This window comes from Aulonocara sp. 'chitande type north' Nkhata Bay, linkage group LG2, assembly GCF_057382095.1.
Source record: "Aulonocara sp. 'chitande type north' Nkhata Bay isolate Kocher_YH1m ecotype deep benthic linkage group LG2, A_spYH_male_GT1.1, whole genome shotgun sequence".
NCBI classification, from domain to species: domain Eukaryota; kingdom Metazoa; phylum Chordata; class Actinopteri; order Cichliformes; family Cichlidae; genus Aulonocara; species Aulonocara sp. 'chitande type north' Nkhata Bay.
Genome location: NC_141345.1, coordinates 26,219,384 through 26,246,535, shown reverse-complemented (window position 1 = coordinate 26,246,535; position 27,152 = coordinate 26,219,384). Strand labels below are relative to the sequence as shown.

General features: G+C 38.8%; 1 protein-coding gene across 2 annotated transcripts in view; it reads left to right on the top strand.

The window, feature by feature from the left end:
• Positions 1-27,152, top strand: part of spock1 (SPARC (osteonectin), cwcv and kazal like domains proteoglycan 1) — a 126,537-nt gene that overhangs the window by 89,105 nt on the left and 10,280 nt on the right. For both annotated transcript variants that reach the window (XM_086313661.1, XM_086313671.1), the window contains exons 5-7: positions 4,063-4,177; positions 9,445-9,577; positions 13,351-13,471. In XM_086313661.1, coding sequence (XP_086169787.1) covers positions 4,063-4,177; positions 9,445-9,577; positions 13,351-13,471 — 369 coding nt within the window. The remainder of the gene's footprint in view (positions 1-4,062; positions 4,178-9,444; positions 9,578-13,350; positions 13,472-27,152) is intronic.

Sequence of the window (27,152 nt, the reverse complement as noted above, 5' to 3'; positions counted from 1 at the left end):
CTCCCTGTGTTTTAAAAATGCATAAAGTCATGAGTTTGGTTTTCCAAACTATTGCATCTGAGACAGAGAGGTCTGAATTATTAGCAGCATGCAGGTAGTATTACAATCTTCTTACCAAAAGAGACATCACCCATGGCTTGCCATACAACACCGAAATAATGTGGTTGAGCCAAGAAACAATTCCAAGCATTTGAGTTACATCAGCAGAGAGTAGTATCACAGTGGACTGAACGCTGAAAAACTGAGACGTTTTGTTATAATTGGACACCTTTCTTGAGACATCAGGAAAAGTTAATTATCGCCTGTTTTTATAAGCAAATAAATCATTACGCATCTAATCTATAGTTATTTGAAATAATAATCATATAATAATAATCTTATAGCACTAGAACTTACTAAAATATGACAGATGAGTATGAGACCCACTGTTATCAGAATCAGAATCAGCATACTTTATTAGTCCCTAAGGATTTGGATATACATAGAACACACACGTATGAAAAAAATATATACTGCATCTTTAAAAGCTTGCCATATAAGCACAAAGTGAATCACTGCAGTCATAATTCAATTCTTTTGTCAGTTATATGAGAGCTGAAAGATGGTATTTGAGATAAACTGTAACAGTATGTAACATAGTGAACAGAGTGATGGAAGTATTGGGTTTTATTATTATGGCTTCTGAAAATTAATGCGTGAGGCATTTATTAAAACTAGAGTGCATAAAAGACGTGCCGCTTAGACAAAACATTAACACAATGATTTATGTGTATGCTGAGAGCTGATTAATCTCTCACCGATAGACATATATGGATATTATTTATACATGATCTTAAAGAGGGTGACTTTGATCCTAATGTTCACTCAGTTGAGCTTATCTTTCCTACTAAGATGCAGCACAACATTTGATTTCAGCAGGTAATGTGTTCTCTTTTATGTGTTTGCTGTGCTCTCTGAGCGTGAGCTACCAACCAGGGAGTATATTGATCCTCACTACACTATATAAAAGCAGATCTGACCAGATGGGAGTGGGGCTGATGTTGGGTTTGCAGTGTTCAAAGCACTACAACAGCCATGCATTGTTTATGTATGTGTAGGCCAAGAGATTCTCAAAGGCAGATTCTTAAAAGTCGTAGAGTTTGTCCATTGAGGAAGCTCAACTTTGCCATTATTGTACACTTTAAAACGCTGAATTCCATGCCACAAGCCCCACAAACTAGTGTTTATATACAAACAATGTTTGTTAATGACAGGAAAAAAATAAATATGCCAATCTTGAATTCAAACGGAGGGCATTTGTTAATGCTCTGCAGGCATCTTGTGCGTTCTTCACCCTCAGCTACAGCTCTGCCAGCTCTTCCATCTGTCTCATCCCAACAGACTGGTAACCCTTCACCCGAGGGGAATCAGTCATCCCTACATATGGCCAAGGACAATGGCTAAACAAATTAGTAGTGGTGTCTGTGAGTAAGACTGTTGCTCTTCTGCAGAAATGGTTAGCGTCACACAAAGAACACACACATGATTTGCTCCATATTTTTCTCCTTTATGAGTTCTCAGTTGTAAAGCAAAGCATGGTTTATCCACTGCGCGTGTCATACAATGAATCATATTTACTTCATGCTCACAGACGAGGACCAGATTTTTTGCACTTTCTGTTTCTTTATGGAAAAAATCATATCCGCAGCAGAGAGTGGGTTTATTTATAGAAATGTGGTAAAAATTGAACATTTTAAAGTAAAATCACTTTTACTAAGTGCAATTTGATTGTTACTTGTGCATTTCGACTTATACTTGAGAAATACTTGAGAAAAGCAGAGGAGAGACTGAAAGAGAGGTGGCAAATGTGCTGCAGTGCTCCTGCATTACAATTGATTGGCCGGTTTAACCACCAGTGCTGCTCACTCAAGCTTTAAATAGATGGATAAAACTCTCTGTCACCCAGCACTCTTTTAGTCGCTTCTTCTCTTCTCTGCCTTCTCTCCATCCTCTTTATCCTGTCATCTTCTCTTCTCTTTTCAATATCTTTTTTCTTTCCTTTCCTTAAACTTTCATCCTTATCTTGGCTCCTCTTTCTTCCACCTTCTCCTGCTTTATTCACCCTTTTTCTCTCTTCCCTTGTTTTTTCTTGTCCTGGTTTCACTTAATTTTTATCTACTGTAATTCTTCACCTATCCAAAATACTCTCAACACCAGCTGAACACAATATTTCATTTGGACTATCATTGTCTCTATAAAGTGACTTCTTACTGTTTACTACATAAAACTTACATATGATAGGATCCTCTGTGATTGGGAGTATTTAGGTGTCCCTTATTTGTATGTGTGTGTGTGTGTGTGTGTGTGTGTGTGTGTGTGTGTGTGTGTGTGTGTGTGTGTGTGTCTGTTTTCCAATTTATCTAAGAGTGGAGGTCGCCCAATGATCCCAAATTGTCCTCCAATCCTCTGTTAACCAGGTACCTATCCACCCCCTCTTTCCTCCATCCTTCCTCTGTCACTTTCTTCTCGTTTCCTTCATCTCTCATTTCCTTCCGTGGTAATGCCATCTTTCAGCTAAGTGAAATAAGATGGGTTTCTTCCAGTGCTGATAGATGGAGGTGAGGACAGGCCCCCAAATCAGCAGGCAAAAGAAGCACATTGCACAAAAGACAGCTATCAGGAGGGAGGTTGACCTTCCATCTCTCTCTGCATTCTGGAGATTACAAGAGGCCATGCAGGCTTATAAATGTATTTTTGCATCTGTGCATGCGTTTCACGCATTGTAAGGAGGAAGAAAAGTGTGCTGCTCATTTATGACAGATGTCTACAGGGGACTATGAATCTCTTTCCTTGAGACTATCTAAGCTTCACCATCTTTAGTGTTTGGTTTGTACATTTTCCTCAGAGATAAAGAAAGCTCTTCCATAATATCTGACAGCTCCAGATATTCACAGTAGCACATGTTTACAATTTATATACATAGCTGTTTTATATATTTTCCCCAAAGATTGTTGAGATTGCAGCACCGTGTTCGGACTTCTGGACAATTTAATGATGATAAAGTATAATGCAAACCGTAGCGCGGTGTGTGATCAGGTCAGAAACTACTTGATGTTGGCATCAGACACCAGCTGTGGCTCAAACACAACCCATTAGTTTCCTAATGGAGACAAGGCCGCTCTTGTTTTATGATGTTAGCAGCCTCATGGTAATGACTTGCACATAATGCTGGGCTTTGATCTATACACTTTGTACTCACTCTTAATTAACTTAGGATTTGAAATCATTTTTTGTCCACTCACTGCGGGGACAGCATGCAGTCTCCGTATGCGGTTTAAAAACCCGCTCCGTCTTTGATCTCATTTTATTAGCTTTGTCTTGTCACTCGGGTTTGTCCATTTTAAGGGCTTTCATCTTTCTTTTATACATATCTGGTATAGACTGTGTCATTGACAGAATTACTATGACCACTAGTCCAGAGTGCACTGGCTGGTGTTGGCTGGCCTCTCTCACTCCATTTGTGCTAAAAGCTCTTGTCTTTTTCTTTTACTCCCACTGTCGCTTTCACCTCACACGCCTCCTATGGGGTTTTTTGTTTTTTTCCCTTTTCCTCAGTCTGTCAAATGAAAGCGGGTTTGTGCTGTTAGCCTAGTGTGAAATGACACAATGCTCAGAGTCAATGAGCTGCTTTGATCTTTTGTCATCTTGGACACCAGCCAGCTGTGCCTGGCTGCCACGGCAATAATGTCACTCTGGAGATTGATTTGGAGGAAGATGGGGTTGACGCTCGGAGAGAATAGTACTCATTAAGCAGCTCACAACGCGGAAAACTCAACGTTTACTTCATACCTTTTACCATTCTTCTCCTCTGTCGTTTTCTCCAACTCATTATTTTTCTGCCTGCTTCAGTTAGTAGAACATAAGAGCCCGCCAACTGTAAAACCAAAAGAGGAGCTGGATGTTTTGCTGCATCAGTTTTCAACCCCAGCGCTTCATTGTGCTGATCCTCCTGTTCTATGCGTTTCTGATAACTTATTCTTTGCAGCTCAGAGATGAAGTTTGTTTCTGCTTTCTCATTTTTAGGACCAGATGCCACCAAGGATCCATGCCTGAAGGTTCGCTGTCCTCCTCACAAGATCTGTGTCAGTCATGACTACCAGACGGCGATCTGCACCAATCACAAGCAGCCAGGCCACAGGTAAGAGTCAGTTACAGTGCTTTGAAAAGTCTTCAGCCACCCCCCATTTCTTCATGTTTTGCAAAGGAAATAACTTGAAAGTTGTATTTGGTACAGCCACCTTTATTCTTCAGCACAGCCTGAACTTTCTCGAGCAAGATTTCTTGTACTTTGAGTAATTGTTGGAAATAGTTCTTCAGGCTTCTTGAAGGACATTCAAAGCTCTTCTTTGGATATTGTCCACCTTCTGTTCTGTTGTCTGTCAAGATGATCCCACATCCCACACTGGGGAGGCCAATCTATGATTCCACTTTGTGTGGAACAGTATGAGGTATGCTTTTTGCTACATTACGAGTGTTTCAGGTCACTGCAGAAAAATCATGCAGTTCCCAATTACTTTTCCAGATGGTATTACATGGTGGATCAAAATTTTGGTTTTTTTTGCTAAGTTGCCTGTTATGTATAGACACAACAGTGGTTTGTTCCTTGACTTAGGTGCCTTTTTAATGTGTGAACACTTTGTTGTTAAGTGTTTTAACAAACCCAGAAACAGATACAAGGACTGGACTGAAAATGAGTGAAAAAGCAGCCAATGTCTAAGAAACGCTTTGAAAGACCTTCAGAAAGGTGAAGACCACTTTAAAAATGATAAGAAAGTCTGGCTCCTGAGGAACAAAGCATGAAAAATGAGAGATTTGTTATAATTTAAGTTTGTCTTTAACAATGGCCAGCATCTAAATTGCACCTAAGAATAATGTAAAGCTAAAAGAAATCTTAAGATCGAGAAAAATACTGGAGTGAGCTTGTACTTTTTGATGAAAGGGACACACTATTATAATGTGAATCTCCAACATACTCTGTTGCAGTCTTTACAACACATCAGAAACAGGTTTGTGAATGTGATTATGATAATGCAACGTTAATTGTGTTTTTGAGCAGTTTTGAAACAGTTTCGAAACACATATTATCTTTGTCATATACCGAAGAGCAGCGGGAGTTTTTTTTCTCACTCTTTAAATCAAATTTGTGCTATTAAGCGAGCTCGAAAAGCTACAACTTATTATATCTTTTAAAGTGCTATGCCAAGTTTAACTTCAATATCCTAACTACCTGCAAGGCAGTTTCAACAAATTACATCAAGCAAAAGCAAACAAGTATCGTTTTGTGTTTTGTGTGTTAGCACTGTGTAATAACTCAGCGTGCTTCAATGACAGACATTGGCTTACGTATTCCCAACACCAATTAATTTTAATCACACTATCTGTTTGCTCTGTCACCACCCAATTTGTTTGTGTTTTCAACCATTGCCAATTTTAAGGGTTTTCAATTTTTCAGTTCAAGAAGCATTTCTTCAAGAAGACATCAGAATATTTCTCTGTCTCTGTCTTGGGTTTAATTGATTTCCTCAAGTCATTAGCTCCTAAGAATCTTGACTATAATCCTTTCTTTCCCTCCATTTGTATTAAATTAATTACAAGTGCTATTTTCGCTCTAATGTGACAAATTATTCACCTGGACTGTGAAATTTCCAAGTATTATCATTCACCCGAGCTTTTGACAATGATATGTATATTATTTTGAATCAATTTAAGATAAACTAGTTGCACCAATTGGCATAAAACCGATTCAGTGTCCTCCTAGAGGCCAAATCCAAACTTTGTTGTTCTCCAGACATTGGCAAACACATATTGTGTAATAATTTACACAGTGATGAAGTATGTCCTGTTTATCTAGATTTTACTCACTGCTTCCCTGTAAACAGCACAAACAAAAATCCTTATGCAAATTAGTTTCCTTTTCTAAACAGCTGTCGACACAAAAATCCCAAGCACTCTTTGGTCTTCCTCTTCAAACTGAAAGATTTGAGTATAAAACTGACTTTTCTTATTGGGGTGATAATATTTAGCTGCAGGCTTGAACGTCTACATTAGCAACCAAGCTGTAATTCAAAAACCATTATGGAGGCTCGTTTATAATTTTTCGCCCCCTCTGTCCCGCTGTGACGGGGTTGTACTTATGTCAAATCAGAAACCTTACAGACTACAGCATCTTGGAAACTCTCAGCGGGTAGCTGAAATATATTGTTAGATGAGGGAGATAATGATCACTTTCTTTTGTCTGTTTGAGATGGAAATATCGCTACTGTCTTGTCTTCTAATAAAATGATTGGGAGATGGATGAGGGGAAGCGTTGGCCTTTGTGATGAACTTTTGTCTACATTTAGCTGATTGTATGGGTTATTTTTCAGTGATGTGTGCATGCCTGCTGTGCTTTAGCAGCATTAACTAGTTTAGTTAGTTTGTTGCGCTCTTAACATGATTTTATAATGGAATAGACTTAAATGTACATTACTGGGACAAAGTCTTGAACGACCCCTCATTTTGTATATATAATTTGCTTTGTAGGAGCAAGACTGATTTTTTTTTTCAATTAATCAGGAGCAATAGTTCAGTTATTCAGGCTTTCTGTAGGTCTGTCTAAGTTTTTCTTTGGACATTGGCTGCTTGTTCACTCGTTTTCAATCCAGTCCTTCTACCTGACAATTTTTTTAAAAGATTTTCAGGATTTCTTAAGCCACTGAACCCTGACCTATGAATCATTCAAACATCAAGAATGCACCCGTGTTGTGTTCACACAGATAGTTTAGCAGAGAACCAGTTTTAAATGCTGCAGTTTGATAGGCATGAAATAGTACTTTTTTTAGATTAGGAAACTGGATGTGTAGACAACAAAAGAAGAAGTTACAAGCCTGGAAAAAAAAACTATCTACAAAAGATGAACAATACAGGTTAAGAAACAGTAAAAAATCCAGCAAAGACCTGACACAGGACCTGAGAGATAAATATGGCCTTCAGTCGATTCATCTACTGTTCGCTGAAGCCTCATCAGAACTGATCTCAGTGGAAGGATAGCTGTCAAGAAGCTATTCTTAAGGAAGGAAAATGGGGAGTTTAGGCTGAGGTATTCCAGATTACACAAGAAGTGGACTGAAAATCAGTGGTAACAGGTCTTATACGGTGATGAATCCAAATGTGACATTTTTAGCTCAGATTCCTGTCAGTATGTACGGAGGAGGTCAGGAGAGAGATACCACAGTGAGTGTCTACAGCCATCTGAGAAACACGATGGAGGCTCTGTGGAGGTGAAGACTATTTAAAAAACTCAGAAATTTGAAAAAAAGCTTCTCTCAGAGAGGTCAGGCTTTGTTCAAGAATAAATTTGGTCATAACAAATATTGATTTTCAGGCTTGTTAGAATTGTACAAACTCTGTTTTTTGTTTTATATACTGTATTTACATGTAGGTTTGCACATGTTTAAATAAATGTGGGGTGACTGAAGATTGTAATACCTTAATCCTGTGCTTTTATTATCTTGATCTTATTTGGTGATTTGTTGCATTTTTTGTTTTGTGTTTTATGTATTCTTTTATTTGGTTCATAAATGGTTTCCATGTTTAATCCTTTGACCTTTGGATTATTCACTTCATTTGAAAGCTGCGAGCTGTGTTTATTTAAATTTTAAAATATGGGATAAATAGTTGCAATTTTAAATGGTAAATGGTAAATGGCCTGTATTTATATAGCGCTTTACCAGTCCCTAAGGACCCCAAAGCGCTTTACATATCCAGTCATCCACCCATTCACACACACATTCACACACTGGTGATGGCAAGCTACATTGTAGCCACAGCCACCCTGGGGCGCACTGACAGAGGCGAGGCTGCCGAACACTGGCGCCACCGGGCCCTCATTTTAAGGATATTTGCCAACCATTTTTTTATATTTAGTATCTTTTTTGTAATGCTTTGCTGTATATTTGATTAAGGTATTTAATTCACTTAATGAACGAGTCTCAGGACTGGATAATTTAGCCAACAATGATTTATTTGCTGTGTATGCTGTAAAACTTACCAGTTTACATAACTGTACATGAAACTGTTGATCAGAACAAAATATTTGTGAAAACGTTTGTAAGTTACCGTATTTCCCGGACTACAAAGCGCACCTGAATATTAGCCGCACAAGCTAAAATCAGGGGAAAATCCTGTTTTGTACATACATTAGCCGCACCTGACTAAAAGCCGCAGGTGTTTCAATGTTGACTTATCATATGTAAGAGAATATGCACAAAGCGAATTGTCAGGAAAGAGATGGCTGTTTGGAGACACACCCCTTTTATTAATATTTTGAAAAACAAGTTATGGGTACATATTTACATAACTTTTTAGGTATATGTACAAGTAGCGGTAATTACAAGTACAAAACATGTACTGTGCTTCATGAATGAGTAACAAATGTAGTACATAACAATAACCTACAGCACACCAGAAAAATAGATTGGACTACCTTTTAGGCTCAGGTGCAGTGACACGGCTTTAACAAGAAGAAAAGTCAGTCATTCACCACCATCTTCCTGCGCACTAAAACCACCAAAGTCCTCTTCTCCAGTGTCGCATAGCGGTACTTTGAAGTTTGTTTTTCGCGCTACTTGTACGGCACTATGTTGCCTGGCGGATGGACATGTGACCAACATACCACTCCTGAACCCGATACTGTGTGTCTGATCACATGCCCTTCCGCCAGGCAACGTAGTGCCGCACAACACCGGAACAAACAAAACAAATCGTCTTACGATATGACAAAAATCATGGAAAATCCATAGAAAAGCCGCACCTGACTAAAAGCCGCAGGGTTCAAAGCTTGTGCAAAAAGTAGCGGCTTATAGCCCGACAATTACGGTAATATTCCAGTGGGAAAGTTTTTTTTGTTTGGTTTGGTTTGGTTTGGGAGGGGGGGGTTTCTGGAATGGATTTTTTTACTATTTTTTGTTCTTGAATATTTTATACATGTCAGACATTCACTTGGTCAGAGGTGTTCTCCAAATTGAGAAATATTACAGAAATTTACAGAATTTTCAAGAGTCTCTTCAGCTTTATTATCTGCTTGATAGATCAGGAGGCAGCCGGGTGTTCAATGAGAGCACTTAGACAGAAATTGCTGCAAGATTTGGATCAAACATAATTACACTGCTTATTGAAAGGGACTTCTCAGAAAATCTGCTTCTTCTGACTCTGAAAACTCGGTTTTCCTGGGTCTTTTCACGTGTGTTATGAATAAATCTTCTTTTTTTCAGTACCGGTACTAGTTTTATTTTGTTGTATTTATCCGCGACACCTTAAAGGCCGGTCCGTGAAAATATTGTCGGGCATAAAATGGTCCGTGGCTCAAAAAAGGTTGGAGACCGCTGGTCTAAAACATTGTTTGTAATGTTTTTTTCTCTCCACCAGTGTGAAACCCAGGAAAGGCAGTGCAGGCCACAAGCATAGGCTTGAAGCTGGTGCTCATGGGAAATGCAGGCTCTGCTCAGCCCTCCAGTCAACTCCTGTTTGTGGTTCTGATGGGCACACTTACTCCTCCGAGGTGAGACATAACTCTGTTAGCATCATTGGAATATGAGCATCTATAGTTTTGATGCTCTTACTCAATGTGCTCATTCTTCTTCAAATTCATCAGTCGTCACCTTTTCTTCCTACCCAGATGCCTCCACTGCATTGATTCATTTTGAGCTGCAGGTTCCCAATAGTCTGCTGAGCAAATTTCTCAAAACATCACATTGCCTGTGATGTCACTGGGCATTTTGGAAAAACTGTTCACCCATTGTCCCGTGCAATTCTTTCTAGCCACTAACTCCTACCTGTAAGCGCCTCCTGAGCTACATAAAATCGCACATAGACACAAACTCACCATGTAATTAGAAAAGACATTTCACGGTTTAACCTTTGTGATAAGTCAAGAAGAAAGTAAATAGAAGAAGTTAGGGCTGGGGGAGGCGAAGATCGATATCCAGGGGCAGAAAATGCCATAAAGAAGTGAGGCTCCGTCCTTGGTATAACACACTGTAGATTCTTATTGACGTCCATGTTCATCTTAACTTCTTGTCCTTGTATTCAACCCTTTGGTTGTCAGCAGTGAAACACAGTCCAATACACAGAAACCGTAAAACATAATGGACAGCACTTTAGTGTCTTACACAGCTAATTCAAAGTCTTAATGACAGTTATTGGCAAAATGCAGCAATCTGGGAACTGAAGACTTTTTGTCACTTTCGCTGTAATGTATTCCAACATTTCAGTCAGGAACTTACCTTAACAGCGCAATTTTGTCTGATGAGACACAATCAATAAAAGTAGAGCAGTATATGTTTTTGTGTGTTGGAAATTTTTGGGGGGCATTAAGCATGTTAATCTCCTCAGCTCCTTTGGAAGATAACTGCTCAATTGAACTGTCAAATGTACAAATATATATGATTGTGAGATTTAGATAGAATTTTTGTATAAGCTATATAGATGTTGGCACTCACGGTGCCCTAGGCAATTTCAATGCAAAGTTTGTTCAAGATTGGTCCACTCGTCTAGAAGGAGAAGGGAACATACATGCGTACATACACACATACACACATACACACATACATTGATCTTTATAGCACGGTGACACTGTGGTTGAAGTGTGCTGTAGATTCAAATAGCCTCCATAAGCTTCCATTTATGTTATAGTTAGAGAACATCCATCCATCTATACATTTTCTTAACCACACTGTTCCAGTTCAGGACTGAGGGAAGAATTCAAATGAACTCAATTTTATTTATATAGCACAAAATCACAACAACAGTCACCTCAAGGTGCTTTATATTGTAAGGTAAAGACCCTATAATAATACAGAGAAAATCACAACAACCACTTGACCCCTATGAGCAAGCACTTGGCAACCTTGGCAAGGAAAAACGTTTAAGAAGAGGAAATCTCTGGCAGCGGTCTGCCACGACCTGCTGGGGGTTAGGGTCATAGGGTAGGAGGTGGAGTACAAAAATAATAGTAAATAGATAATGCTAACTGGCTAATAAACATTTTCATGCGCATCCTTATGTTTTGTTGACCCACGCACCTACCCAGACCTCCATCCTTACTGCACCAGCGAAATCCACAACTGCAACTCCAACCAATCAGTATGACACAAACTGCGATTATCAAGGTCTGTGCCCTGACCCGCAGAAGTCGGGACGTAGGCCTCGCTAATGACCAACACTGCCTGTGAGCTGGGACTGAGCTGAGGAGGAGTCGTGTTAAAGGCGAAAAAAGAGGAAGAACAAAAAGCCGGGGGAGGGCTAGGAAATCCCTCTGCTCTCTGTGGTAAATTAGTTGGAGGGGTTCAGTTAGCTGCTGGAGTGATGGGTCCCTGTGGCCCAACTTAAACTCTGCTCACCAGTGAGCTGCTGGTCTCAAGCTTATTCATGTTTTATTATTACATTACATGCCTCCCTCATCATAACCACACACACACTCTCACACACACTCAATATCCTATTAAGAGGACAGTGCTCTTATCTCCTGAGAGGCTTCGGCCCACTAAGTTAAATCCATTACTTACTTCCTCTTAAATCATCCTTTCTCCTCTCCTCTCCCCTCGGCTTCTCTCCTCACCTCACCTCTATTTTTACTTGACCAAGTCAGGTGTTAAAATACTGTTTCATCAAAACCACATTAACCCCAGGAGAGAGACAAACATAAAGATTCATGGTGCCTTTCTCTCTCTGACAGTGACTGGGGGAGGACATCCATTTCCCCCACCCTCTATCCCCACCCGTCTCTCTCTCTTTCTCTTTCTCCCTCTCCCATCCGCAGACAGCTAATTCAATATGTTGAAAACAGGACAGAGCACTGTTCCTTTGTCAACAGATTTCATTAAGCAACATTAGCGGCGCTATCAAAGAGGTGACAGGGAGGAAATGATGGATTTGAATTAGAACGTGGGAAATGAAAGTGCTGGAAGGATAAGGCTAAGCCTGTGTAAGGCGTGATATGCGTATAGATGTTTATGCACCGTCATGGTCCCACTCTGACAAATCCTGTCGTCATCATCTCGCAAACAGAATTTACATATCTCATTTCAGTTTTCATTATTCCACTTGGAAGGGTCTGGTAATTGGATTTTTTTTCCTCCAACTAGTCCAAACAATTTCTTATCCCTCACTTACCTGAAATGAGATTTATGCTGTTAAATTACATTCAGAAGTAGTCCGTCTTGCTTTTTGGGTTGCATTAGGTTTGTACTGCAGTGAATAATAGAATGTCAACGGGAATCTCGGTTTCTAATGGCATGTCTACATGACTGCCTAACGGACATATTTGTTCATCCAAGATAAATGACCAATCCTGTATCAGCAAATGTTTCCCATAATCAGCTCAAATAAGAAATATTCACGTTTTTGTTTTGTTGTAATTTCATATATAGAATAATAAACCACCATGGTTTAAACATACCAGCTAAGGAGCGCCATTATTTGTTTTCACCTCAGGTAACATCCAGTTCCCACATAACGCAGCTCAGTACAAATTCTATAGTAAACACTCACTTCCTGATGCTTGCCAAATCTTCCAAAGTTCACGCTTGTTTGCATGGTTTGCAGAAAAATGTTTTTGCTCATAGTTACCATCTTTCAGTTCAGTCAGGTCAAAGTTGTAGATTCAGGGCAATATTTTGGACTGAAAGTGCTCGTGAAGTGTTGCCTCCTTAGACTGCAGTATATAATAGGGATCTTTAATACACCCATGCACTCTGGTTTTTATTTTTATTTCTTTCCCGCAAACTTTGTCAATGATTTCGTCAATGACAGCTTGTTGTCTTACACTCATAGCGCTTGCAAGGCCACAGGTGACATTATACAACATGCAGATGAATTTATTTTTATTTATTTAGCTGTGTAGTATCTCAAGTGTAAGGAAAAAATGTTTGAAGGATTTTGTATTGCTCATGTTAGGAATAAAGTGGAAATTTCAAGAATAAGTTGAGAATAAAGTGGAAATGTTGAGCATAAGATCAAGTCCATTGCCAGCTATTTCACTTACAAAATTAACTATTTCATGTTTAGTTTTATTCTGCACCATCTCTTCAAAGCCCTTATACGTATCACCACACTGTATAACAAATTTATCCTCACAATCCCAATTGTTTTCTTTGAAATACTATTTCAGCATTTTTTTAATCAAAATAATGAGTTTATTTTCAAAGTTTTAACATCATTCTCAAAACGCAAAACAACAACAAAAAAACTTGTCAAATTAGTGTTTCCTTTTTGCTCTTGTCATCAGTGATTGTGGGAATTAGACCCTGAAAAGGTCTTTGTGGTTTTTTACAGTGTAAATTGGAGTTCCAGAGCTGCCTGTCTGGGAAGAAAATCTCAGTGAAATGTGATGGGCTATGTCCCTGCTTGCCCAGTCAGGAGCTCAGCAAACCACTGCACAATGGCGAGAAGGCTGGTGAGTACTTAACCTGATAGTCATCTTTTTTCTTTAACCATCAGGTTTAAAGTTGCTTCCTTTTTATTTAGGCGGTTACGTAGTTAGTCGTGTTTGTCTTTATTTGAGCTGAAAAAGATTATCTGCATTTTAGCAATTTTCAGCTTCAGAAGCACTCTACTATGTCTCACCAGACACACACACACACAAACATCCTTTCACTGGTAATCCCTCAAACTCTCTGGTGATTCAAAGTGTTTCCATCCTTTTCCTGTCACCCCTCTCCTTACTTATGTTATTTTCTTTCCTTACCGTCCCATCACCCCCACCCATTCTCTGACAGCTGCAGGGATCAGTGATGGAGTGAGTGTGTGTGTGTCTTATTGTTTGTCATGGAAATAGGATTTCAGCAGATGGATGGAAAGATTCTGGTAGAGAAATGCAATCTAAAGGAAAGCAGCAAAGGAATAGGATGGATTGTTATCGTTACAGACTTCCTCTCTCACAAATAGGGGATTGGTGGAATGGTTTTACTTTGTGTAGTGTTGATCGATCTATCTATCTATCTATCTATCTATCTATCTATCTATCTATCTATCTATCTCTCTCTCTCTCTCTCTCTCTCTCTCTCTCTCTCTCTCTCTCTCTCTCTCTCTCTCTCTCTCTCTCTCTCTCTATCTCTCTCTCTCTCTCTCTCTCTCTCTCTATCTATCTATCTCTCTCTCTCTCTATCTATCTCTCTCTCTCTATCTCTCTCTCTCTATATATATATATATATCTATCTATACTTCATACAGAAATCAAACTGTACTCTCAGAGGTCTTATCTAATTACTATTTGATTGTGAAGCATTTATAAAGCTCCCGAGGTTCAGTGTCTGCTAATTAATGACAACTCTTTCTTTATCTTACAGTCTCGTCCATTAGCTTAAGTCTGAATGAATGGCGGGAACAGAAAGTGATGCGGTTACAGAGAAGTGTTTTAACAACTTGACTGCTGTCTAATTAATTCCCTTCTGTCTTTGCTCAATAAAAACTATAATTATGTGTTTGGTTTGCTAAGAGTCTGGCTCTGAGAGGGAACAGAGTGGATGAGTTTGTGGGAAAAAAGGAAATCTATTTCCAGATCTTGGACACTGTCAGCATGCAGCATTGGGGGGTTTTTTCTGTCTGGCTTCCTGCTTTGACTCTTTTCACTAAGGTCTATTTTTTCTGTCCCTATTTCTCATTTAAATAAGTTCATCTATGGTTTTGTCTTCCTCTTTTTATGACTCTCACTGACCTTTTCAGCACAGTCTGTCCTAAAAACCATCGATCAGATAGCAGGTCCAAATGTTTGTGCATTCAGAGGTGGCAGGGATGAGTGAAATGTTTGTCGTCTCCCAACCTGATAGAATCTCTCATTAGATCAGCAACATAAAATGGTAAACAGATGGGGGTGGCAGTAGGTGAGGAAAACACTCTGCGTATGTGTGAGATTGTGTTCCTGTGGTAACAGTCAATAGATTGCATCAGGTTGATATGTGCAGTCATTCGACTGTGTTTACGGAGTTTGAACATTGGTACCAGACTAGTAAATATCTCACTTCGCACTAAGATAAGATAAGATAAGATAAGATAGAACTTTATTAATCCCTCGGGTGGGTTCCTCTGGGAAATTCGACTCCGACACTTCGACACTACACCTGCGTCTGTAACTGCAGGACCATAAGCATCACTTTATCAGTAAACAGTGCTGTTGTGTTACTGCCCCTCTGTGTTTGCTTGTTTCGGGTTTTTTCTCTGCTTAGATTCAGACACAGGAAGAACGACAGATGGTGTGCACTCTAATGTGTACCTGTACAAGTGTTCATGCAGGCTATTGTTTTAATATTCACTTTAATTAGATTTAATAAAAAGGAATAGATGATAGTGGGTTTTTTTCTTTTTTAAATTTTGTTTGTTTTGTCATATGCACAGTTGTAAATATGGGAAAATGCACATTTATTATTAGATATATGATGTATTATAGATAATGGTGCGTGCACACGCAGCGACCAGCAGTGAGAGTTTGGCGTCCTTGTATAAATGTTCTGTGTGTTTTAAGTGTTTTGCTTTTATGGGTACTTTTATGGATTTTTCAGGTTTTAGGCTTCTCTCGTTTTTACTTAAAGAATAAAATGGCTGCAAATAAACCTGATTAAGACTGGTCCAGTATGAAAAAAGACCCAAATCATGCAGTCAGGTCACTCTGGATGGCTTCTGTTCAGACTTTAGGTTAGCTAATATACTTTATCATCTTTAAAATCATTTTCATACTTTTTTTCCGCCATAATGATTCAGGAACTGCTTCAAAGCTTGGAAATAATCAGTATTTTAACATTGCCCTAAGGAGTGATGAAAAGGCTTTCTGCTCCATATGACTAAATATATGTCATGGACCTGACAATTTCTATGGTTGTTTATTTAAATCTTGTGCTTAACAGCTGAGACCTGTATTTCACTGCATTTTTAAAAAGTCTTCACAGGCACAGTGTTGCATGGAAAGAAGCTGTTTTAGTTCCTGCTCCTAAATCCATTTGTCAATTATCTTTACATCAGTTGATAGGAAAATAATTGAAAATCTCAACGAACTAAGTATATCCTTGATCCTATGCAGTTAGCTTATAAACCACACAAAGGAGTAGATGATGCCACAATAACCTTGATGAACATAACTGTTAAACACTTAGAAGGAAATACTTCAGCTACTGTTTGTTGAGTTTTCTTTGACCTTCAACACAATTCAGTCTCACATTTTAATCAGAAGGCGACTGGCATCCCACAGGATGTGTGCTTTTACCCTTATTTATTATCTGTTATCTATTATTTATTCCATACACAAATATGTGTGTACAGAGTTGGGTATGAAAGCAGGCTCATTTTAAAGTATCAAGATGACTCTGTTATTGTTAGTCAGCTCCAGGATAATGAGCCCAACCGTGGCACAGTCCTTGATGATTTTGTTAAAAAGTAATATGTGATCACTGGCTTTAGAACATGTACTCATACACAAGAGATCGCATCCATTAAGGGTCAGACGGTGGAATGTGTTCAGTCTTATGAATGTCTTGGAGCAATTATTGATTCAAACTTTGAAACAAACTGTGAAGCTGTGTGGGGACAAAAGGGCATCGGCGGCTGTCATGTTCAAGGAAAATTTCTCATTTCCACTGTGATAAATCCATGCTGATGTTATCTGATTGTGCTTTTAGTGAGACGTTTGTCTTTTTTCTGAGTGTCATGGATTGGTTATTTATCTATAGAGAGCAGAAGTCATATCATAAGTCATAGTTATATCAGAAGTCATAGTTTGCCCCTTGGGGATAAATAAAGTCTGATTCTGATATCGTTGGATGGTTTAATTGACCGTTTGGTGAGCTTCAGCTTGACACGGGCCTGTAGCTGGTTTGATTTTACTTTTTTACTTTTTTGATTGTTACAATCAGTTGCATTTAAAAAGTTTCAAGTGTCTATTTTGAGGGGGTTAAAATTGCTTAAAAGTTTTGTTATTGACTCCATAGTATTCATATGTTATAAGTGTGACTTCAGGATCCGCTTGCATCAGGAAGGGCATCCATACGGTGGCCCCGAGAGGCCAAACGGACTGCAACTTAAGAAAACACCAGCAATGAGAAAAAAGCTGTAAAAGCATACAAAACACGTTGGAAATAGGAAAAAACATCAAGGGAAATGTTTCTGGGGAGACAATAACCCGACGGACCAGTTGCAGGAACCCAAAACATGCTAGGTGTCTTTTATCATGTTATTGTCTCCTGAGAAACACTTCCCTTGTGCTTTTGGAAATCTGTTTTTTCCTATTTCCGTTGTGTTTTGTGTGCTTTTGCAGGGTTTTTCTTTTTGCTGGTGTTTTCTTAAGTTGCTGTCCATTTGGCCTCTCAGGGCCACCATACATAGTATAAAAAAAATGCCGCATCAAACACAAACTACCTGCTGTGGTGTGGAATAAGGGAGCAGCAAGAAGTAGCTTGCCAAACTTCCTTTAGTTGGCTCCAGTCTTAGGAAATCTACTATTTTTAGCATTAACATGTCAGTAATTAATCCAATGGGATTGCTTATTACTTTTGACTGATATAAAATTAGCATGCAGTGCCTTTCTTGACAGACAGCAAAGTTTTACTTCAAAGCTTTTTACTGCAGCAATGACTAAGGAATCACTTTGACCACATCTGTCTGTGCTAAAACTCATGAAACAACAACAACATTTTCCTTACGTGGCTTCACTAATTCCCATTCATGCAACTTATGTATGAATGGGAATTAGTGGTGTTTCCAACATATAAGCACAAACAGCAGAAGAACAGCTTGTTTTTTAAAGAAAGAGCAAACTATTATATTAGAAAAATGCACAGTGGTTAAGTGCCCAAATCCAACCGGGTGCTAAGCAGTACGTAAGTAACAGAAAAAAACCCACTAAGCATGTGTGCCCTAAGGACTTTAAGTCGTTCGTAACAAGGTAAAAGCACTGGATCAAGTCCATTTAAAGCCAGGAGGCATATCTGCAAAAAAGAAGCACACCATTTCAATTACACGACTTATCAGTATGTGGCACCATCATTAAGGCTCTGGTATATCCAGCTATAATGACAATAGCATATTCCATTAAACCGATGTTATGCTTGCATGTATTCTTATAGCGTTGTAGTGTGTGCCTGATTGTTTCAGCTGCAACCCCGGAGGTATTAGATGCTCTGAGATCAAGTTTTAAAAACATATAACACATCATTTAAAATCATAAATAGACTTGCTTTTACTTTTATATGATATCAAGTTCAACTGTGTATGATTACATCACTATTTAAAGCTTATAAATTACACAAATTTATTGTAATTGTTAATATCACTGATTTGACCTTGTTATATTTACAAGAAGTGCTTAAATGAGCCAAACATAATATTCTCTTTTTAAATATAATGTGCATGTTTTCATATCTTCCTGTAAACACTGTGGGGCTACACTGAGGCTGGAAAACACATTATGCTCTAATACTTGGGGCTCAAGAGTTGGGAGTTCGCCTTGTAATCGGAAGGTTGCCGGTTCGAGCCCCAGCTCGGACAGTCTCGGTCGTTGTGTCCTTGGGCAAGACACTTCACCTACCGCCTACTGGTGTTGGCCAGAAGGGCCGATGGCGCGATATGGCAGCCTCGCTTCTGTCAGTCTGCCCCAGGGCAGCTGTGGCTACAACTGTAGCTTGCCTCCACCAGTGTGTGACTGGGTGGATGACTGGGTGTGTAAAGTGCTTTGGGGTCCCTAGGGGGGACTAGTAAAAGCGCTATACAAATACAGACCATTTACCATTTTACTTAAATTTACTCCTGTAGTCGTTTTATACCGTTTATTTATAATGAGCACATAGACTGTTAAGGTGAGTCTAATGATTAAAACATTTATATAACTGTCAGTAAACCCAGTAAACAAGACACTTTAAATTCCTTTCCATTACATTAAGTAAACACTGAATATAGATGCCTTAGAATTTGCTGCCAGGGCAACATTTAGCACTTTTTCTGCAACCTGAGATCTAATTAAAAATTTTCTGATTAACCCTGTGTTAAACAGTCACCCACTATTCCTTATGTAACAGAAGAGGTAAACTTATTAGTCATTGGATTTTTGTTTGTTTATTTATTGTTTGTTTGCTTTTTTTGTACGCTAATGTAGGATGTAGTGTAGTAAAGTATTCAAGCTTAAAAGTAACAGAATACAAAGCAGTAGATTTTGCTATATTGTTGGAGTTTTTCAAAGAATTTGAACTCTTAAATTAGGTGTCACTTCATTATTTGCACTGTGCTAGTATCAGGTTGGATCGCTTTTGCTTTCTAAGCTGCTTTTTTGTGGCACTGATTCAGCAAGGTGATGGAAACATTCCTCAGAGATTTTGGCCTATATTGTCATGATAGCGTCACACAGTTGGTGCACATCCATGATGAGAATGTCCTGTTCCACCACATCCCAAAGGTGCTCTATTAGAGTGAGTTCTGGTGGCTGTGCAGGCTTTTTGAGTGCAGTGAACTCATTGTCATGTTCAAGAAACCAATTTGAGATCATTTGAGCTTTGTGAAATGATGCTTTATCCTGCTGGAAGCAGCCATCAGAAGATGGGTACGGTGTGGTCATAAAGGGATGGACGTGGTCAGCAACAATACTGAGTAGCCTGTGGGAGTTAAACAATGCTTAAGTGGTAGTAAGGGGAACCAAGTGTGCCGAGAAAATATCCGCCTCACCATTACACTACCAGCTGCAGCTCAGCCGTTGATACAAAGCTGGATGGATCCATGCTTTCATGTTTGCTAGTGCCAAGTTTTGACCGTGCCATCTGAATGTTGCAGCAGAAATCAAAACTTATCAGACTAGCCAACATTTTTTCCAATCTTCTGTTGCCCTATTTTAGTGAGCCCATGCAAATTGAACCTACAGTTTTCTGTTCTTTACTGACAGGTGTGGTCTCCTGCTTCAGGGTTTGACATGTTGTGCTTTCAAAGATACTCTTCTGCATACTATGGCTTTAATGAATGTTTACCTTCCTATCAGATTGAAGCACTCTGGCCATTGTCCTCTAACTTCCAGCTTCAACGAGTAATTTTCACCTAGAGAACTGGATATTTCTCTTTTCCAGGCCATTTTGTGTAAACCCTGGAGATGGTTAAGTGGGAAAATCCTAGCAGCTCAGCAGTTTCTAAAATACTATCCGGCACAAACAATCAAGCCAGCTTTAAAGTCACTTTAATCAGTTTTCTTCTCCACTTGGACGCTCGGCTTGAATGGCAAAGTGAACACTGAATATATATTTATTATAGCTACATTTTTTTAGTTCATCTTGAACTCTGCACTTCCATAAAAAGGCTTTTACAAGACAGAAAATATATACACAGATGGAATAGGGCACGCAAGGGGCCACATAGTCTGAGGATTGGGAATAAATGAATTTGTTGCCTGTCATATGACTATGCAAAGGCATCGAACACTTTCTGTACATAGATTTCAGTCTTTGTATCTTATGTCTGCTGCACACTCCCTTGATTTTGAATGATAGCTGTAGAAGAGTCTACGCTGCAGCATGCAATTTATTTGGAGAGCAGGGTGAATATTGTTGTTTTTCTTTGACAAGGCAGAGTGGTAGTCTTCAGATTCCATGTTTGCGAGTATACTTTTCCCTAAACCACACTAATAACCTTTATTTATCACTGAGTGGTAGCGGGCCTATGGGGAACATGTGTGTTTGTCAGTCACATCACTCCCACTTTTCCCTTTGACTCCTCAGTCTCCTGCTCCCTCTCCCAACTCTATCAGTTTCTCATTTATTTTCTGTCTCAAGCCTCCACTCCATCATTTTGCAGAGTGTTAGGTTAAAGTTCCACCTCCGCTTTTTTGTCTTTCTCGTTGTTGCTGTTGTTTCTTGTTTTTTGGGGATTTTTTGGATTGTTTAGAAGACTGTGAAACACATGCATCTCTGAACTGCATTTATATGGGGACAAATTAGTGTCTGCTTGGCATAAACGGATGATAGAAAGTCTCTGCAGAATTGTAACTTACAAAAGCTCTGGGAAAATAAATTGTCTACAACAGAGAATTTAGAAAAATCTTAAGAATTAGGCCATAATTGCAGGTTAATTACATGCGTTAACCAGTAATTTCTCTTGAGTTTTCCTAATGAACATTTAATCCTGATGTGCTCAGAAATCCATTGCTGCTGTTTGCCTGTTTGTCAGAGAAGGTTAACACATCGACACGGGGGTGCTGAGGTTTCATTTGATCTGCCATCTCCCCTGAGGCAGCACTCTGTGACATTGCACATCATTACTTTCCCCTGTAAAACAATGACTCGACCTGACATGAAGCGATCCAGCAGATGATCTTCTATAACGGCGTAAGTCAGCGCTGGTTATGGTCAATGAGATTTTTAAAGTAATAATAGATCATTTTTATGTCAGCTGTCACTGGGAAAAAAGACACTGACAAAACAAAGAGCACTGTAAGATGCTGAACAGGCTAAATCCCCTCGCTAAATTAAATTTTCCCTGGCATTTCAGTCTCACAGTTCTACTGAGAGCACACAGGAGGACAGATTGTGCTCTCTTTTCTCCTGCCTCCACACTTCCTATGCTCTCCTGATGTGTGCCAATTGCTCAGGGATTTTTTCCAGAGTCTTGACCAGCGTGAAGAGTGTTTTCGAATTTCTTGTTGAGACTGTCTTCACCACTTTCAAACAGTCTTTGTTGGTCTTTCCTGACTATACACCTTGCTCTTACGTTGATACATAATTCCTAAATGATTTTGCATTAGCGTCATGTTGAGAGTCATCTGAGAGTCACAAACAAAACAGTGAAGAAGGCCCAGCAGCGCCTCTTCTTTCTCAGGAGACTGAAAAGATTCGGCATGAGCCCCCGCATCCTCAGGACCTTCTATCACTGTGCCATTGAGAGCATCCTCACTGGATGCATCACCACCTGGTATGGCAACAGCACCGCCTACAACTGCAAAGCTCTCCAGCGAGTAGTGCGGTGCTCTGAACGGATAATTGGAGGTGAGCTTCCCTCCCTCCAAGACATCTACAGGAAGCGGTGCCTGAGGAAAGCGGGGAGGATCATCAAGGACTCCAGTCACCCCAGCCATAAACTGTTCAGACTGCTTCCATCAGGAAGGAGGTTCTGCAGCATCCGGTCCCGTACCAGCAGACTGAGAGACAGCTTTTTCCATCAGGCCATCAGACTGCTGAACACGTCATAGACACCTCAGCTTCACTACTGGAACTTCAACATTATGCACTCCACACTGTATATAAATGCCACTTGTTTTGCACATATTCAACTCTGTATATTTTATATATTTTATTATTATTATTATTATTATTATTTTATTTTATTTTTTTACTATTTAATTTGTAAAAATGTGTATACACACACACACACACACACACACACACACACACGTAGGAAAATATTTAGTATACACATCCAGAAATGCATACACTATTATATATTGTACATATATTTATTAGTTTCAGGTTGGCCATTCTTGTATTTTGCTCGTTTGTGTTGTTGTGTTTGCACATCTCTGTTGCTTGTGGGGCTCGCACACAAGAATTTCACTCGCATGTGCTGTGCCAGTGTGCCTGCACATGTGATGTGACAATAAAAAGTGATTTGATTTGATTTGATTTGATCTGCAGGGCTTAGTGTACAACTTTGTGGTTACAACTTTAAGCATGTCGCATTTGCATTGTGTAATTGAGGCCTAAATTACAATTAATCTAAGGCAGAAAAATAGAATTGCATTGACATAAACAGCTAAGATATGCCAGAACTTGTGGCTGCTCCGATATCTCACATTTGGAGATAATAATTACAAGAATGATTAGTTATAATTGGGGAAAATAGTTGCATTTTCTAGAAGTTTAATAAGAATCTCCACTCTTTGTTTTTATTTGTTTTGTGGCACTGCTCTGAATATGTAACACAGCAAAGGGCTGTGCATGCATCACTCCAAACAGAGGAAATAACCTGTTTGGAGTGATGCATGGACAATCCAACATCAGGATAATAGGAACCTCTGCGTTCTGCTGTCTTTGTATAGCTATAGTATCAAACAAGTAGTTTCACATGCCTTATCATATCCAGGCCATGCCGTAAATTTAAATAACCAATAAAATGGTGACTGAAATGGTTACTTTTGGTTTGCTAGTTTATTAATTCCCTAATCCCTACACATTCTCCTCCAGCCTCTCTAGACTGTTTTATATCCAGTGATGTTGGATTACACAGAAAAGTTCCACTTTGAAAAATGAGCTTTAAAAAAGTAGAAGAGATACTGATTTTGCCAAAATAAAATTACTCTTAAGGCTAAACCTGAATTGGTTGTCTGCCTTCCGCTGTTTGTGTATCTGGCCAATTTCTATCTCTACCTGTCTCTCTGCCTGTGTAGACACTGTATTACTGATCATTATCTGGGCGAAACTTAGCTCAGTGCCAGTGAAATCACTCTGGAACGCTGATAGCTCGGGGCAAAGGAAATCAAACATACCTTTGTATCTTTTTAATGAATCTGACCTTCTATCTTCCTTGTATCTCCTTCCTTACTGTCGCACTTCCTTTCTTTCTCTTTCTGTTACCTTGTTAAGAAATGCCATCTCCTTCCACTGCCTCTCACCAATCCTCTCTCGCTTTCCATCTATCTTTAATTTTGATTCAATCAGACGCTACTCTCGATGTCTCAAGGTGATCACCACCTACCTTTTACTTTGTCTGGAGCCAGTGAGACGCTTAGTTAATTATTTACAGGTGATAAAGGGGACCCACAGAGGACCTCAAGGCCTAATTTCTCTTGATATTTGGAGTTGTATCTCAGAACGTCTGGCACACACATTTATCTCATGACCTAAACTGCCCTGGAGGGTTTGACATATGTAATTTGGGAAAGTTCTGCTCAATCTCCTCCTAATGAAAGTAACAACTCTAACATCTGGTGATAGTGCAAAAGTGCACAGATGAGTATGGGAGAATATTTCTAGAAGATTTAGGAGAACTATGCTCTCTTTGTCTTTTCTCTTCTCCTTTTGTGGATGTTTCTTCCCGTTAAAGGGAGTTGTTCCTTCCCACTGTCACAAAGTGCTCGCTCATAGGGGTTTGTTTGATCGTTACGGGTTGTTTTCAGAACCTTACAGTATAAAGCACCTTGAGGTGATTGTTGTGGTTTGTATAAATAAACCTGAATTGAATTAAATTCAATAGCTTTGCCTCGCCTTTGTCTTCACTGTTGTCATTGCATAAGAGACATTTAAGGGCTTGTTTAGCACAGAAAAACGCACACAGTATTTTGCATTTTCATGCATCAGTTTTGTAAGATTAAAGTCTGAAGGCAGTAGATGTTGAAATTTTAAGCACTCATGCAGGGATTTCCCCCCCCCCCTTTCCCCCCCCCCTTTTTTTTTAAATATAGTTAATTAGTAGGGGTGTGAGAAAAAATCGATACTGTGTAGTATCGTGATATTTTTCTGAGCAAAAGATTAACTTTTTTTTTGCAGCAATAAACATGACAGTTTACTTATTTTAATTTAAGACATTTTTTATTTTAATTAAGTTTAAAACTTTTTTATTTAATGTAAAATTATATTTTGTTTTAATTTACTTTCAAATTCTTCAGTTGCTGAAGGGGCTGCATAGTTTTCATAAATTGCGTAGTTCAGAATAGCTATAATTGTACCAGATGGTTGCATTTAGTTAAGTTGGACTAGACTGTAATACAAACCGTTCAGTTTGTTAACAATAAAACTGACTGAAATGAGAGAAAGACTGAGTGCGAGACTTTGATATTAGATAAAATGAATATTGATAAAGTTTACCTTTATGTACAGAATCTGAATATCGCAAAATATTTTAAAAAATTGCAATAATATCGTATCGTGCATTAAGTATTGTGATAATATCGTATCGTGGGATGTATGGTGATTCCCACCTCTATTAATTAGCACATTTGTCTTCAAGTGGCTAACATTCAATCATGGGCATTGTGACATTTACCGACTAATTACACAAACTATATATTATTCTTTTATACTGAGAGATCATTGTTTTTTAGTTGTAATGGTTCCTTGAAACTTGGCTACTACCATTTAGCTATGTGAGCTACCAGGACATTGCATTTTTTTGTCAGGCACATAATAAAGTTTTTCAGGGATAATTAGTACGACAAGTCAACAAAACACATCTGTAAACACAAATGAAAATGTTTAAAGTGGCATCACCGAGAATACCCACAAACCAGTCTTCTTTGGAGCTGCCCGTGTTCATCCAGTGTGCACATAAATATATATATATTTATATGTATGTGTGGTGGGAAAATAATAATTAAAGGACACAAACAGTGCTATCGTTGTTGTCATGGTGTTTAGTAGCAGTGTAGTACACTTCAATTTAAAAGATTACAGCTGAAATTTGAGCTTTTAAGGTGTAAAAAGAAAGAAAAGAAAACTGTAATTCCCAGTGAGACAACACATAAACCAAACTTTAAACATAATGAAGCAATTCAGCCTCTTTAAAATGTCCAGCTAGTGTTTGATTTCATTTTCATTTTTTATTTCACTGCCACTATCTAAGATAATGTTGTTCAACACACTTTTTCATTTGTCCATTTCTCTATCTTCTGTGATGGATTTCAGTTTTAACTTTGCTTTTCCACATTCAGCAGGTAGTTTTCCTCTGAATCAGTCTGTGAAGGACTCGTAGACTGTGATATTTTTTTTTAGTTAGGTGCCAGATTTTCATCCAGGTTCGCAGACATGAAAGACAGCAGATGTGAGGATGTGGTGGGTGAGAGGGAAAGCAGAAGGAAGGAAGAAGGATAGATGGTGATTCTAAGCCACGATTCAGTGGTTGATATTTGACCCACAGCTATGATCGATGGCGTCTCATGTGAGAACGCTGCCTCTATATATGTGCGTGTGTCTGTGTGTGTGAGTGTCTGGCTGGCTGACTTGTTGCCTCTGTCTGCTTCATCCGCTGTAAAGGTTCCTCGTCAAACTCTCTTTGATAGGTTAGAGTGGGGCTTTGACAAATCTGACACTGCAGTCTCCACACCACCTAAGAACAGATGGAAAGCAGTTGTCTGGTTTATTATTTAAAGTAGAGTGCACATTTTGCTCTTAGTTGTTGAGATTTGACAAAGTAGCTATTTACCCAAAGGTTTTTATTTATTCTGCCCACTTCTGCCTTTTTTTGTCACTCTGCACTGTGATAAGTAAGAGTTAAATTTGCTGCTAAAATATAAAAGCCACCAAAGAGATCTTCCAGTTTTTTGAAGCTGACAAGGTGCAAAACTTTTCAGCTTTGTTTTTCTCACACCTGTTGCATCAGTTATGATTTCACAAGGAAATCAAGGACTGCATTGCTGCTTAGTCATAGTTCTGCAGTATCACATACAAAACTCTTTGGAAACTACCTGAACTGATGGATGCTGTCAGCAAACTTTCTTTATGAAAATGCACAATGGAAAAATCCTGACAACTTAATGAAAAGAGGGGGGAAAACTGAGAACCTTAGACAGTTATAAAGTATCCAGGGATAGATTTGGCCTACATGGCTTTTGATTTTGTAAGTGAAAAGAAGTAAATACAACGACTACAGGAACAACCCATTAAAATTTAGCTTTTATACAAATGTTAATGTTAATATGATGTGCAGTGCTGTGCAAAAATTTGAGCCACACATCATTTCTTTATACTTTGCTTTCATAGACCCAGACTTTCTTGCCTTTCTTTCTGTTTCATTTTCAGTCCTTATAGCTGACATTTACAGAGGAATGGAAGCTTAAAAATAGACCTACCTCAAGGAATGAATGGGTGTTGTCTCTAAACATAACAGACAAATGTTAAATTGTATCTTTTGGCACAAAACCCTTAATTTGTCCCAATTTTTGTAGTCAAATCTATGAAAAATGTACACAATCACATAGTTAGACATAAAATAGTATTTTACAGTAACAAGCTGATGTACCTCAGCATGGTGTGTCACATGCCCTTAAAAAATGTAAGGAAAATCTACAAGTGGATAAAATAAGAGGTGGCAGATTTTGATCCATCATGCAATACCATCTAGAACAGCGTTCCCCAACCCCCGGGCCGAGTCATTTGGTACTGGGCCATGAGAGTTGAGACTTGGGTGTGAAATGT